Source organism: Lactuca saligna, chromosome 4 (assembly GCF_052625555.1).
Source record: "Lactuca saligna cultivar CGN05327 chromosome 4, ASM5262555v1, whole genome shotgun sequence".
NCBI lineage: Eukaryota > Viridiplantae > Streptophyta > Magnoliopsida > Asterales > Asteraceae > Lactuca > Lactuca saligna.
In genome coordinates this window covers 35,316,210-35,329,752 of record NC_136420.1, presented here as the reverse complement: position 1 = coordinate 35,329,752, position 13,543 = coordinate 35,316,210, and the positions used below count along the sequence as shown (strand labels likewise).

The 13,543-nt window shown below is 32.3% G+C and overlaps 2 protein-coding genes across 4 annotated transcripts; both read left to right on the top strand.

Annotated features, from left to right (window-relative positions):
• The first annotated feature begins 1,797 nt into the window (after nt 1-1,797).
• On the top strand, nt 1,798-4,765 carry LOC145038418 (Calcium-dependent ARF-type GTPase activating protein family). 3 transcript variants are annotated; one of them, XM_078986788.1, is made up of 10 exons: nt 1,798-1,986; nt 2,089-2,212; nt 2,571-2,618; nt 2,885-2,969; nt 3,059-3,134; nt 3,234-3,397; nt 3,463-3,688; nt 3,748-3,864; nt 3,950-4,045; nt 4,315-4,765. In XM_078986788.1, the coding sequence occupies exons 2-10, from the start codon at nt 2,170-2,172 to the stop codon at nt 4,594-4,596; spliced, it is 1,137 nt and encodes a 378-aa protein (XP_078842914.1). In that variant the 5' UTR covers nt 1,798-1,986; nt 2,089-2,169; the 3' UTR covers nt 4,597-4,765. The 3 variants fall into 3 exon arrangements, with proteins under 3 accessions (XP_078842914.1, XP_078842913.1, XP_078842915.1); XM_078986787.1 differs by having other exon boundaries at nt 2,541-2,618; XM_078986789.1 differs by lacking the exon at nt 2,571-2,618.
• A 3,304-nt stretch (nt 4,766-8,069) lies between these two features.
• LOC145041592 (subtilisin-like protease SBT2.2) lies at nt 8,070-12,399 on the top strand. The gene is made up of 11 exons (XM_078989732.1): nt 8,070-8,192; nt 8,312-8,597; nt 9,164-9,323; nt 9,408-9,805; nt 9,888-9,983; nt 10,063-10,135; nt 10,210-10,492; nt 10,567-10,889; nt 10,969-11,239; nt 11,420-11,701; nt 11,785-12,399. Exons 2-11 carry the CDS (start codon nt 8,374-8,376, stop codon nt 12,213-12,215), a joined length of 2,541 nt encoding a protein of 846 aa, XP_078845858.1. The 5' UTR covers nt 8,070-8,192; nt 8,312-8,373; the 3' UTR covers nt 12,216-12,399.
• Nucleotides 12,400-13,543: the final 1,144 nt, after the last annotated feature.

Below are 13,543 nucleotides of genomic sequence, written 5' to 3'. Positions count from 1 at the left end.
ACGGGCGGGTCGGATGCCTCGCATAGGGCGACGTGGACGGTTTGAGGCCAAGTTCCTCGGGTACGCGGGGCTTACAGGAGTACGCAGCGCGTACCTCGGATGAGGACGCTGACTCCCCTTCGGATAATACCGAAGTTTTAATAAAAAATATATATAAATTATTTATCAAACTTCGAAAATTCATATCTCCTTCATACGAACTCCGTTTTTGACGTTCTTTATATCCCCGCGAAGGTGAGACTACGATCTACAACTTTCATTTAGATTTCGTTGGCAAATTCCAGAAGTATTTTTATTATTTATTTATTAAAATGACGTGATTAAGGAATTTCTTTAAAAAATTCATAACTTATTCATACGATGTCCGATTTGAGCGTTCTTTTTATGCATGTTTGTAGTTTAACGATATCTACGACTTTCATTTAGACACCTAAGGTCGAAAAGTGTTTTATTGAAACTTTGCGTTTTTACGCAACTTCGTATTGCCGGTTTTTGTCGTAAAACTTAGAATGATCATAACTTCTTCGTTATAACTCGGATTTTTGTGTTATTTATATGTTTGGAAACCTTAAGACGATAACTACCACATAGTGTACTCCAAATAGAGTTTTTGAATACTTCATTTTTCGATGATATTCTAATTCCTTTCTCAAAGAGGTTACAGGACTCGATTTTTACTGACTTGAAATAGCGGGTTGTTACATAAGGTCACCATAAGTGATGGTAAAACCATGGTGTCTAACAATGTTGTCACTGTTAACTGTCTTTCAGGCAGACCTTTGGTGCCTAATTCTAATGAAAAGACATTTTTACCCTTATTTAGGAAATAGGTTTTAGTGGTCACCTAGGCATTACTACTGTATTTTTTAGCAACTACTACTATAATGACTAAGGGCTTATTTTGATAAGGTCCTTTTAGTCATTTTTTTTTTGGGTGCCCATCTAGAACATTTTGGTCATCAATCCGATTGGGTTTATCATCACAAACCATCAGTTTCATGTTAAAATGTTTTATTCTATTCACAAAGTGTGGGTTTATCATCTTACCTTTATTCTATTCACAACCTTTTGGCCATCAATCCGGTTGGGTTTATCATCACAAACCATCAGTTTCCTGTTAATATTGTACTCCCTTTTTTTTTTTTTTTTGTCAAAGAAAAACTAAACCAAATTCTTTGTAGTTTACTCTTTATTTCTTAAATCTAACAATTTTATTAAAATTTTCAATTTTTAAAAATATAACTATAGATAAATAACAAAATTGAATGTGACGCTAATATATAAGAAATACCAAGTTATAGACTTTTAATTAGAAGTGCAAATGATATTTTATTCGTATAGATTGAATTTCCAATATTATTATTTTTAATATTATTTATTAAAAAAATACAATATTACAATTCATAAGTTTTTCTAAATCAATGATATATTATTTTATTAGATAATCAATTTTTTAATTCTATTTCTACATGTTTTAACCTAGTTGGTATAATATCATTTAACAATTTTATAAAACAATACACTATAGACGTTCTAAAAAACTATTAAAAACTTATTCAAATAGATATATGAAAAGCTGGTATTGAAAATGCTCTTGTAATTTAATAAATGTTTGAAATGATCTTTATGTTCTCAAATAACAAAAAATATTATAAAAAGTTAAAAATGCTCTAAAAAAACATAACATTTATTAAAGACCAAATCAGCAGTTTGTCAAATATCAAGGACTACATCTGTAATTTACAAGGTCTGTTATAATCGTTGTTGTTCGTATGCTGTTCGTTGAAATCCGCAAGAACCCTCTCTCATTCTCTCTCATTCCCAACGACAAGCACAAGGAGACGGCTTTAAATTTTCGATTTTGAACATCTGACACATGAAAACGCAGGAGTTGCGTATAAACTTTGATAATTCGTTGACGCATTTCAATTTCTGAAGCACAAATGTCCACGACGCATATGAAAACGGATTTCGACAATGTATCAGGTAATGATCGAGTCCCTTTCGTAGACTATGGTTTATATGATGCTAGGGGTTATGAAATGCTTAATTTTTGTGATTGATGTTGGTAAACTTTTGGAAATTAAGATCCATTATACGGCAGAGGAAAATGCGGATGCATATAAAGTTTGATTATTCGTTGCTGTATTTCGGTTTCTGAGGCGCAAAATGTCTACGACGCAGAAGAAAACAGATTGCAACAATGTATCAGGTATGATCGAGTCCTCCATGTTGCTTTTCCAGATTATGAAAACGAATTTTTGGGTTATGTCATGCTTAATTTTATATAATTGATGTTGGCAAACCTCATACATACAAAAATTGCTATTTCTAAAGAAGTCGTGTTTTTTTTTTTATTGATGTAGAACATAGCATTTTACAGTTCTCACACTCAAATTAATATGTATTCTTGTTTGACACCTTTTTCTTTTTGTTATTCAAAAGTTACTGCTGCTATATGTAACATTCCTCAATGCGAAATTATAGTTATATAACTGAATATGATATGAAGTGGTATGATTTATTGATTATCATCTCAGGATCTTCCCTCTATGACCTCTTATGTTTAGAAAATAGAGAAAAGTGGAGCTGCTTGTTTGGACACATTCGATATGACAGTATGTGTGATTTCCTTCTTCAAAACTCAGTCAATTTTTATGCACCATAACTAACTGTTTCCATCTACCAAATTCGTATCATATCTTGAGAAATATACAATCTTTTATGTAATAGGTACAAAACTAGATCTCATGCTTATACCTATTTGTTATAAATGACATTAATTATATGTCTTGTGATTTACAGTAAGTTATATATAATGATGAGATTTTTTATTAATTAACTAGTTGATTGTTCCTGATGCAATTTGATTTTCACTGATTAGGTGCGAAACAAAAGCTGTCAGAATTTATCTCCGAATCGGGTAATATGTGCTGTGCAGATTGTGGAACTCCAGATCCAAAATGGGTGTAAGTCCTAATTTTCAGATGCTTGTAGTTTGACATTAAAAATAAAACCTTCTCCTCTTTCTTCTTAAACTCCATGTTTGGGTGTCCAGATCTGTAAGTTTTGGAGCATTTATATGCATCAAGTGTTCAGGAGCACATAGAAGCCTTGGGGTTCATATATCAAAAGTAAGTCACTCTTTCTTAATTTCTCAACTTTCTCAACTTACAACATCAATTATATACCGAATATTTACAAATGAAGTTGACTCCACACTCCACACACAGGTGTTATCAGTGAATCTAGACGAGTGGACGCATGAAGAAGTCAATGATGTAATAAAAAGTGGCGGGAATTCAATGGTGAATTCCAAATATGAAGCTTGCATTCCCGACAACTGTAAAAAACCAAAATCAGATTCCTGTATAGACGAGCGCCTCGACTTCATCAGGTAATTAATTAATTAATTAATCAATCAATCATTTACTTTAAATAATTATTTAATTGCGTATTCAGGAGAAAATACGAAGTGCAACAATTTTTGAACTCCGATAAACAAATATGCGATCGTGCATCTCCATGTCCATCATCATCCATGGAGTCCGCTTCCACAAATACCGCTACAATGGACAAGAAGCACTCAAACAGTGTCCTTATGCCAAGTATCAGCCATGCCTTTCGCAACAGCTGGAAAAAGAAAGACAACGAACACAAGCCACCTCCTAAGACAAGCAACTCAATGGTAATTACTAATTTATTTGTGTTTTTCGTATATATATGTCTGATATTTTGTGTATATAGGCAGGTATGGTTGAATTTATTGGATTGATAAAAGTCAACGTGGTCAAAGGCACCAATCTAGCCGTTCGGGATATGATGACTAGTGATCCTTATGTCATCCTCTCTCTAGGAAACCAAGTATGCCTCTGACTTGTTAATTTTGTCATAACACAATTGAAGTCTAACGACAGTTAAAAGTCATGATATTGTAAAAATGATGCAGTCTGTGAAGACACGTGTTATAAAGAGCAGCCTTAATCCAGTATGGAATGAAAAGCTAATGTTATCGATCCCGAGCAACATGCCTCCTTTAAGATTAGTAAGTTAAAAAAAAGTTACGTTTTTATGTAAAAACAAATTTATAAAAGTTTGTGTATTGAGGAAGTTATATCTGATAACATTGTCATATGATTATATCAAAGAGAAATTACAAGGATTCTCAGAGAAAAGCATATAGACTATAAGGAATAAAGCGGATATAAATACTAGCTAGACAGAAATCCTAATGGGCTAAAGACAAAAAAGAGTTAATAAACAAGCGGGCTAATAATATAGACTAACAATATCTACATGTACATGATGTTGTAGACTGTGTATGATCGGGATACATTGAAGGCGGATGATTTCATGGGTGATGCTGAGATTGATATTCAACCATTGGTGTCAGCTGCAAAAGCATCTGAGAATTCGGATGTTAATGACTCATCAACTCAAGGAAAGTGGGTAGCAAGTTTGGAGAACACGGTTGTGAAAGATGGTGTGATCACGCTCGCGAAAGGCACTGTGAAGCAAGAGATTGCTCTTAAACTTCAAAATGTTGAGAAGGGTATTTTACAAATCGAGCTCGAATGTGTTCCTCTTACCCAATAGTATTTTTTTGGTGATTTATGTTTTATTTAGGTGATGTTTTTTGTGTTTTAATGTTTTTTATGTAAACCAATTGTGATGGATTGATGGTTGGTCTTAGCAAAATGTGGACGAGAAGTGTAATGCATTGTCAAAAATAGAATTTAATTTAAATACATTGTTATTCTATGCATTAAGTATTTCATAAAGTATTGAAATGACTTTAGTATGTGAGTAAGAAAAAAGATTATTCTATTGAAAAGAGGCATATAGTCGACATAAAAGAGGGGAGGATGATGTTAGTGTTTCTTCAATGATGAGAATGTCAAAAGGTGAAGTTCGATTCTTTTTGGGCGAAAAGTGTGAATTTTACCTTCATACATACTCTTATTACTTTTTCATTTATTGTATTTTTATACAAAACCCATCTAAATGATTTTTTATATATCAATAGCACAAACTTGGCTTTCTTGTGTGAATTTCCAGGTAAGTTTTTTAGATTTTTTTTAATAGGATTGAAATTAAATAAATCAAATCGGGGAGGCTAAAATTGGCAATTCCAAAAGGTACCTCACGACTGGAAAAAATTGGTAACCGGTGTTGCAAAAAGCTTATGCTCGCCATGTACGATGTAACAAAAAATTATATATATGGACAATAAGTAAGATATGATTTAGAGTATATTAGCTTTAATTATACCTAAGAGGACACTTGTGTAAAAACAACTATAAGAAAAAAAAAAAAAAAAAAAAAAAAAAAAAAAAACACATATTTAAACAAAAAAGAATACAAACATACAAAAAAAACTAATTTATAAAAAAGAAAAAAATCTTAAAAAAACCATGCACTAAAACACATTATTAAAAAACGTTAAAAAGGTAAATTTATATAAAAGGTAATAACGAATTCATAAAAAGCCAAATTGTACAGTAATGAGTAAAAGAAGTTGTGTATAACGTAATTTTGTAAATAAAATAACGAAGGTGTTGTTTTTTTTTTTTTGAAAAAAAAAAATATTCTCAGACATTTTCTTGTTGCGTAGTGCAACACACGAACAACATTTTTCATCTCGCAGCTGTCTGTTTTTCAGAAATCTTCGAATTATAAAACATCTGCATATATTCTTCTTCGCTTAGCATTTGTTTTGCGTCTTCCAAACTCTTCTTCTTTTTTTCCTGCTAAAATATTGATTATATATTCCTGAAATCTTATTTCATATTTTTTTTCGTTTTTTTTGTTTATTCTTTTTGAATTTTTTATTCTTTTTTTACATAGAATAATAACAATTTGTTGATGAAATATCATTATTTTATGTTAAAATATCTTTATTTTTTTTAAATATATTTATTTTTTGCTGAGATATCATAAAATTTTGTCGGAACGTCAGAAATTATTAAATTTTTTGTATTAAAAACTATTTTCGAAAAATCAATTTATTTTAATTTTTTAACATCTGCAACAACATGCAGATGTTAAAAAATAAACACGCTTTTTATTACAGTTTGCAGCCGTTTGGTCCACCTCTTCTACTGAAGAGGTTGCAGAGGTGGTCCGCAGACTTTATGGATTTTTGCTTCAAAAAAACAAACAATGCCTAAGTTTAATTAATAAAAAAAAGGTTGTAAAAAGAAGTTGAAAAAATTAAATTAAAAAAAAATTGAACAAAATTCACAACAAAAATTAAATCTTAGGCTAAAGGTGTAAAAATGAAAAGTTGAGGGCTATATTTGGGTCAAGATCTTGGGCAGGTTACGTAAGGTGGATAACTTCTTATTTGTTTTATCGACGCATAAATAAAAATAAAAATAAAATAAAAAATAAAATCTTTATTCTAATAAAAGAATAGTTTTATTCTCTTTTTAATATGTATTATCCTATTAGATCTCCTAATTAATACATATTTTATTCTCTTTTATCATGTGTCACCTTATTATATTCCATAATTAATGCATCCACTTGTCAATTCCATTTTAAATTTTAAATTTTAAATTTTAAATTTTCAACTCTAGTTATATTAAATTAATAATATTATAATAAAAATTAATAAAAACTATAAAATGATATAATTTCATATATTTATTTGAATCAATGATTAAATTTATATAACTATAAAAATCTCTTAATTAATAATTTAATTAGACTAATTAATTAATAATTTTAAGTTTTTACTAAAAAAATTTAATTAATTTTATAATTGTGATTTCCACGGGTTACAAACTAGTAAAAAAAAAAAATAGTGGGTAGGGCTGGAAACCGAACTACTAAGCCATACACGTATTTCATCGTATATTTAACACAAAATACATGAATTGTTACTATTCATGCCTTGATAGTTATCGGTAATATGTTAGATACATAACCATACAAAATTGTGAAGAAATTTATTTAAAATGGCCAAAAATAACACTTCTTATTCTTCATATTATGCGTGAGGTGCATAGGAAAAACGAACATAATGAAAGAAAATTCTATGTATGTCTATTATGGCAAACTTGAAATCTTTTTACCATGTACATAAATGATGCTCAAATTTTATGTGTATAAAGGAATTGTGAGCTGTTAATTTTTTTGTATTCTACGTTGGTAGGAAAGAAATTTTTGTAGGTTTATAATTTTTTTTATAGGCATTTAAAAACTTTAAGTAGATCAAGAGATCAACCAAATCTATATACATGTCTAGCCTTTTAACACCGGTATAGTTTAAAACAAATTGTATCCAATCAAACATTTTCTTTTTGCCCGGTAGTCAATTCTTTTTGTGACATTAAATAATCAAAACCAAAGCCAAAATAAGTTTGTATTAAATGTTGAAAACTAGTTATTAAAATTTAAAATACTTATCAGGTTATTATTACAATCTTAAATGATAATAATGGTACATGATCTAATTCCATATACCCCAGAAAATAAGTAATAAAAGAGTAATTTACACCGATAGTCTTTATGGTTTGGGGTAATTTACACGTTTGATCCTTAACTTATTTTTTAACTCAGTAAATCTCTAATATTTGTTTTTGTTACGTGATTGGTCATTACTGTTTGTTTTTATTACGTGTTTGGTCCTTGTATTACCTAAAAAGACTAATATTTAAATAAGAAAAAATGATGGAGTGGATAAGATAAGGTGATGGGGTGGGATTGAGTGTGTTTTTATTTAAATAAATAAAAAAATCAACGGCAAAATAATTTTTTTAGTTAAGTAAGGGACCAAAAGCGTAACACAAACAAACGTTAGGATCAAACACATAAATTACCTAAACCATAGGGACCATTCATGTAATTTACTCGTAATTTCATAAACCCCAGAAAATAGGTAATACAAAACAAAGTTGCCGACGGCGTTTGATTGGCTTATATGCTTTGAGAAAAAGAGTGGGACGGAGGTGGTGACTGGTTGTGCGGTGGTGGTGGGCTTTAAATCAATGAACAGTCAAATAAAAACAAAAGCAAAATGTTATGATTTAAGCCGCTTCCGCTTTACATAAATAAATTCTTTGCTAATAAATAAATTAAAACGTTCATGTGCACACCACCCAAGACAGAAGCTCTTTTTTGCAGATTCTTTCTCGCCATTTCACTTTCTCTTCTCTCCTCTCTCTCTCTCACACACATCAAAAAAGGTTGTTTCTTCCTCTCTACTCTCATGGCCATTCCCCCAATTTCACCTGTTCATACATGGACTCCTACTGGGTTCTTCTCAGAACTTTTCAAACTAAGCTAAATTCCATCTAGTGTGCAGTTCTGCTTTTCTGCTTTGTCGGACCAAGTGAACAGCTTCAAAATTAGAACAAAAAAAGGGGAATGGAGGGCATTGTGCGAGTCGTGGTGTTGGTGCTATTCGGGGTTTTAATTAGCGGCATTCGATGTCAGGAAGATACGGATAGAACCTCCGCAGGTGTATACATGGTTACCCTTAAACAAGCTCCTTCTTCTTTTCACAATTCCAGTAGAGCGAAGAAGACGACTCATCCTTTCGGGCTCCCAGCTTCTACTTCTGGAGGAGCAAATACACTAGAAAATCCAAGGTGATGAGATTCATTTACGCGTTTTAGTCATTTCTGATTACGAAATTGATATGGGTTTTCTCGATTTTGTCATTAATTTCTCATTCATCTTCAATGTAGTAGTTATGAATTATGATTCGTTTTTAGCTTATCCTTTTCATAGAATGTCTATAGTCAATATTTGGTACTTCGGTAGTGATAGATTTGAAATGAAAATGTGCGAAGTTACTCCTAGTTTATTGGTAATTTTTTAACCCGTTAGGGTTAAAAGTAACCCTAGTTTAGTAAGTATACAAATTTTGTATGCATTATTTTAGGTCGTTATCTTTTTTGTGCTTCCTACTTTACCACCATTAATGATGACAAAATAGTTATGCGGTGATAGTGAATTAGTGATCATGTCAAATTGTGAATTGATGAAAGTATGCACTTTGACTGTGGGGATCAAAGTGATTTGCTTTTCAACTTTAATATTGATACTAAATGTTGATGATAAACTTTTCTATATGTTTGATTTAATTTCTTGAAATGTAATATCATAGTCAATAGTAACCCTGATTAATAATTTCTTTTGCTTCCTAATTTAGTTTCAAAAACATCACAAGCAAACACCATCGTTATGGTTCCCGAATCGCAAGAGTTCATGATTCATTATTGAGGCGAGTTCTAAAAGGAGAAAAATATCTCAAATTATACAGCTATCACTACTTAATAAACGGATTCGCTGTTCTTGTTACTCCACAACAGGTATAAATATAACTATAATAAACAATCTTCATGAAATCAAATCACAACATAAACATTAATTATTTTATCAACGATCCATTAAAGGCACAAAAGTTATCGGGTCGAAAAGAAGTGGCAAATGTGATACCCGATTACTCTGTTAGAACTGCAACTACACATACACCACAGTTCCTAGGGTTACCTCAAGGTGCTTGGTTACAAGAAGGTGGATATGAGACAGCTGGCGAAGGGGTTGTAATCGGGTTAATTGACACGGGTATTGACCCGACCCATGTGAGTTTTGCTGACGGGTTATCTGAAAATAACTATCCGGTTCCCGAGCATTTCACGGGTGTTTGTGAGGTGACACGGGATTTCCCATCCGGGTCATGCAACCGGAAGCTTGTTGGGGCCCGCCATTTTGCAGCTTCTGCTATCACAAGAGGAATCTTTAATGCATCTCAAGATTACGCTTCACCATTTGATGGAGATGGACATGGGACGTGAGTATTTTTTGTATTTTATATTTTTAACCTTCTTAATTTAAATTTTTACAATAATATAAAATACTAAAAATAATCACAGGCACACAGCTTCTATTGCTGCGGGAAACCATGGGATCCCAGTTGTTGTAGCCGGGCATCATTTTGGGAATGCCAGTGGAATGGCCCCTCGTTCACAGTACGTAAAACAAACCAAAATTTTGATTTTCTGGTAGAAATTTCAAGAAATGTCAACAATTAACTTTTATGTTTTTCAGCATTGCTGTTTACAAAGCATTGTACAAAAGCTTCGGTGGCTTTGCTGCTGATGTTGTTGCTGCCATTGATCAGGTAAAACATTAAATTAGACTTTTTATGATGTAATTTAATAGTCGAGATTTGATATTTTTTATTTTTTTTTATAGGCAGCTCAAGATGGAGTGGATGTTATAAGTTTATCAATAACACCCAACAGACGTCCACCTGGAATTGCTACTTTTTTTAATCCAATAGACATGGCATTGCTATCAGCGTATAAAAAGGGTATTTTTGTTGTACAAGCTGCGGGTAACACCGGGCCTTCACCCAAGAGTGTTTCTTCCTTTAGTCCATGGATCTTTACGGTGGGTGCAGCTGCACATGATCGCAAGTATAGCAATTCCATTCTTCTTGGGAATAACATCACCATTCAAGGAGTCGGACTTGCACGTATGTTTGTTTGATAATTTTATTTCTTTTTTACTTTTTTTAATCAAGTTGTAACATCTCTCCTCTTTGTACAGCTGGAACAGATGAAGATTACACTTTAGTTTCTGCAACAGACGCACTGAATGATTCAGAAACACCAACAGATGAATACGTAAACGAATGCCAAGATTCAAGTAGCTTGAATCAAACAATTATCCAAGGAAACCTCTTAATCTGTAGCTACTCCATCAAATTCGTTCTTGGACAATCTACCATAAACAACGCTGTTGAAACAGCTAGAAATCTGAGTGCAGCTGGAGTTGTATTCTCCATGGATCCTTTCATCATTGGATTTCAACTCAATCCTGTTCCAATGAGTCTCCCCGGAATCATAATTCCATCCTCCAATGATTCCAAGGTCAGTTGTAATTTCACCATTTCACCACTTTTAATACACATATAAACATTCTAGTTTAACTTTTTTTATTTATTTACAGATCTTACTTCAGTACTATAATTCTACGTTAGAGAGAGATCCAGTTTCAAGAAAGATAGTGAAATTTGGAGGTGTTGCATGCATTGTAGGTGGAGTTGAAGCAAATTTCAGTAACAGTGCTCCAAAAATAATGTATTATTCTGCTAGAGGACCAGATCCAGAAGATAATTTCCTTCAAGATGCCGATATATTAAAACCAAATCTTGTTGCTCCTGGAAATTCCATTTGGGCTGCTTGGAGTTCCGGTGGCACTGATTCAGTTGAATTCCTCGGTAATAGTTATTTTATCTGTAATCAGGACAGAACAGAACAGGTTGTAATGTGTTTGGTTTAACCAATACTGGTACCGGTACTGATGTTAGTGGGACAAAAGCTGCAATCTTTTGTCCTATCTGAGAAAAAGACGTAAATACCTTCCTCATACTGAGTGATGTTGATTTGATGTTTTTAAGGTGAGGATTTTGCGATGATGTCGGGAACGAGTATGGCGGCTCCTCATGTAGCGGGGCTGGCTGCATTAATTAAACAAAAGTTTCCCCATTTTACCCCGTCAGCAATCGGGTCCGCGTTATCAACTACCGCTTCTCTACGGGATAAAGATGGTGGGCCCATAATGGCACAACGTGCGTATGCTAACCCTGATTTAAACCAGTCTCCCGCAACACCCTTTGATATGGGAAGTGGTTTTGTAAATGCAACCGCAGCATTAGATCCTGGACTCATTCTTGATTTAGGTATCATCATCATCATCATCATCATCATTATCATCATCATCTTTTCCTAAATTGAATTAATTAAGTAATTGCACTTTTTGCAGGGTATGAAGACTACATGTCATTCCTATGTGGCATAAACGGGTCAGAAGCCGTGGTGCTAAACTACACGGGGACCACATGTGGGCCCACAACAACAGTGTTGACCGGTGTTGACCTGAATTTACCTTCCATCACAGTTGCAGCACTGAACCGGTCTCGAGTGGTTCAAAGAACCGTGACTAATGTTGGTGGGATGAATGAGTCTTATAGTGTGGGTTGGAATGCTCCTTATGGGGTTTCTATGAAGGTCACACCGGCTCATTTTAGCATTGGTAGTGGTGAAAAACAGGTGTTGAATGTGTTGTTGAATTCAACCATGAATAGCAGTGTTGCGAGTTTTGGAAGAATCGGGCTTTTTGGTGATAGGAGTCATGTCGTGAATATTCATTTGTCTGTGGTGGTTAAAATGGCGTATAATGTGAGTAGTAATTGAGGGTGTATGATTTTAGTATGTTTTTTTTTTTATTGTTATTATTTGGTTTTTTGTTGATTTATTTAACCCGATTCGTGTCCAGTTTTTGGTGTGTAACTGTGTATATCATGTAGGGTCTTGTTATGAATGAGGCTAATTGTATTTGTTTGATTTTGATTACAATAGTTAACTTGATTTTGGTTTATTTCGGAGTTTAATTGTTTAGACTTTATTAGTAATTCAAACCAAAATATATGAATTTTGATTTTTTAAAGTTTGATTCTATAAAAAAGTTATAAGGAGGTTTCTTCGTAAAATTCAAGAGAGTAATTAATATTTCATTTTAAATTTGAAAGTTCAATTTTTTAGATTGAATTCTTGTATGATACAACTTGAAAAAAACTGAAAATATTGATGATTTTTGTTTGTTTGTTTTACTATAACAGATGAGGACAATAGATAGTGTTGAGGAGTCACGAGAATCAAAACCTAATGATAATGGCAACAATTTGGTCATATGACTCTGAAGTCACTTTCCACTAGAGCCACGCATGACACGCATGTAGATTTTAAAATATTTTAAATATGATTTTCATAAAAAAAAAAATTATTTAATATGTAGATACTAAAATTATTAATTATTATAAAGCAATGTTAAAAAGAATGTTAAAAAAATAAAATAAAATAAATAATAAGTACTTTTTGAATAAGACAACCAAACCATCAACCATTAGTCCATTACAGAACAAAAAACACCCTGGAATACATACAAGAACGATCAGAGTATCTCTCTGTATCTATGTAAACGAAAAGCGTATCTCTCTCGAAAATAATTTGATAATAATGAAGATGATACCGAAAAGTATTAACATATATTTTTATGTACGACTACTCTTCCGGTCTACACCTTGAGCTTCCATCTTTTTCACTTTAGTCCTCCAGCTACAAAGAGAGTCTCTCAAGTCCCTCAACTTCCAGCTGCATCCAATTTTGACCTAATATACTAGGAGTGTGAAAAATAACCGAAACCGAACCAAAAACTAAAAAAAATCAAAAAATCAAAGTTGTATTTATGTTATGTGTTAACGGAAAAAACCAAAAACCAAAAAAAAAAAAAAAAAAAAAAAAAGGACGGTTTGGTTTCTCTAAAAAAATCAAACTATTGGTTCAGTTTCGGTGATTCGATTTCAGTTTTAGTCAAAAACGAACTATAATCACCCTTATAATAAACAATTATCTACACCAAAGAGACCAAGTCAACTACAAATTTCAAACACGTTTTTATAGTTAAGATTAGAAGTCACACATACATTTCAGACTTTATAGTTAAGATTATAAGTGACGCATAC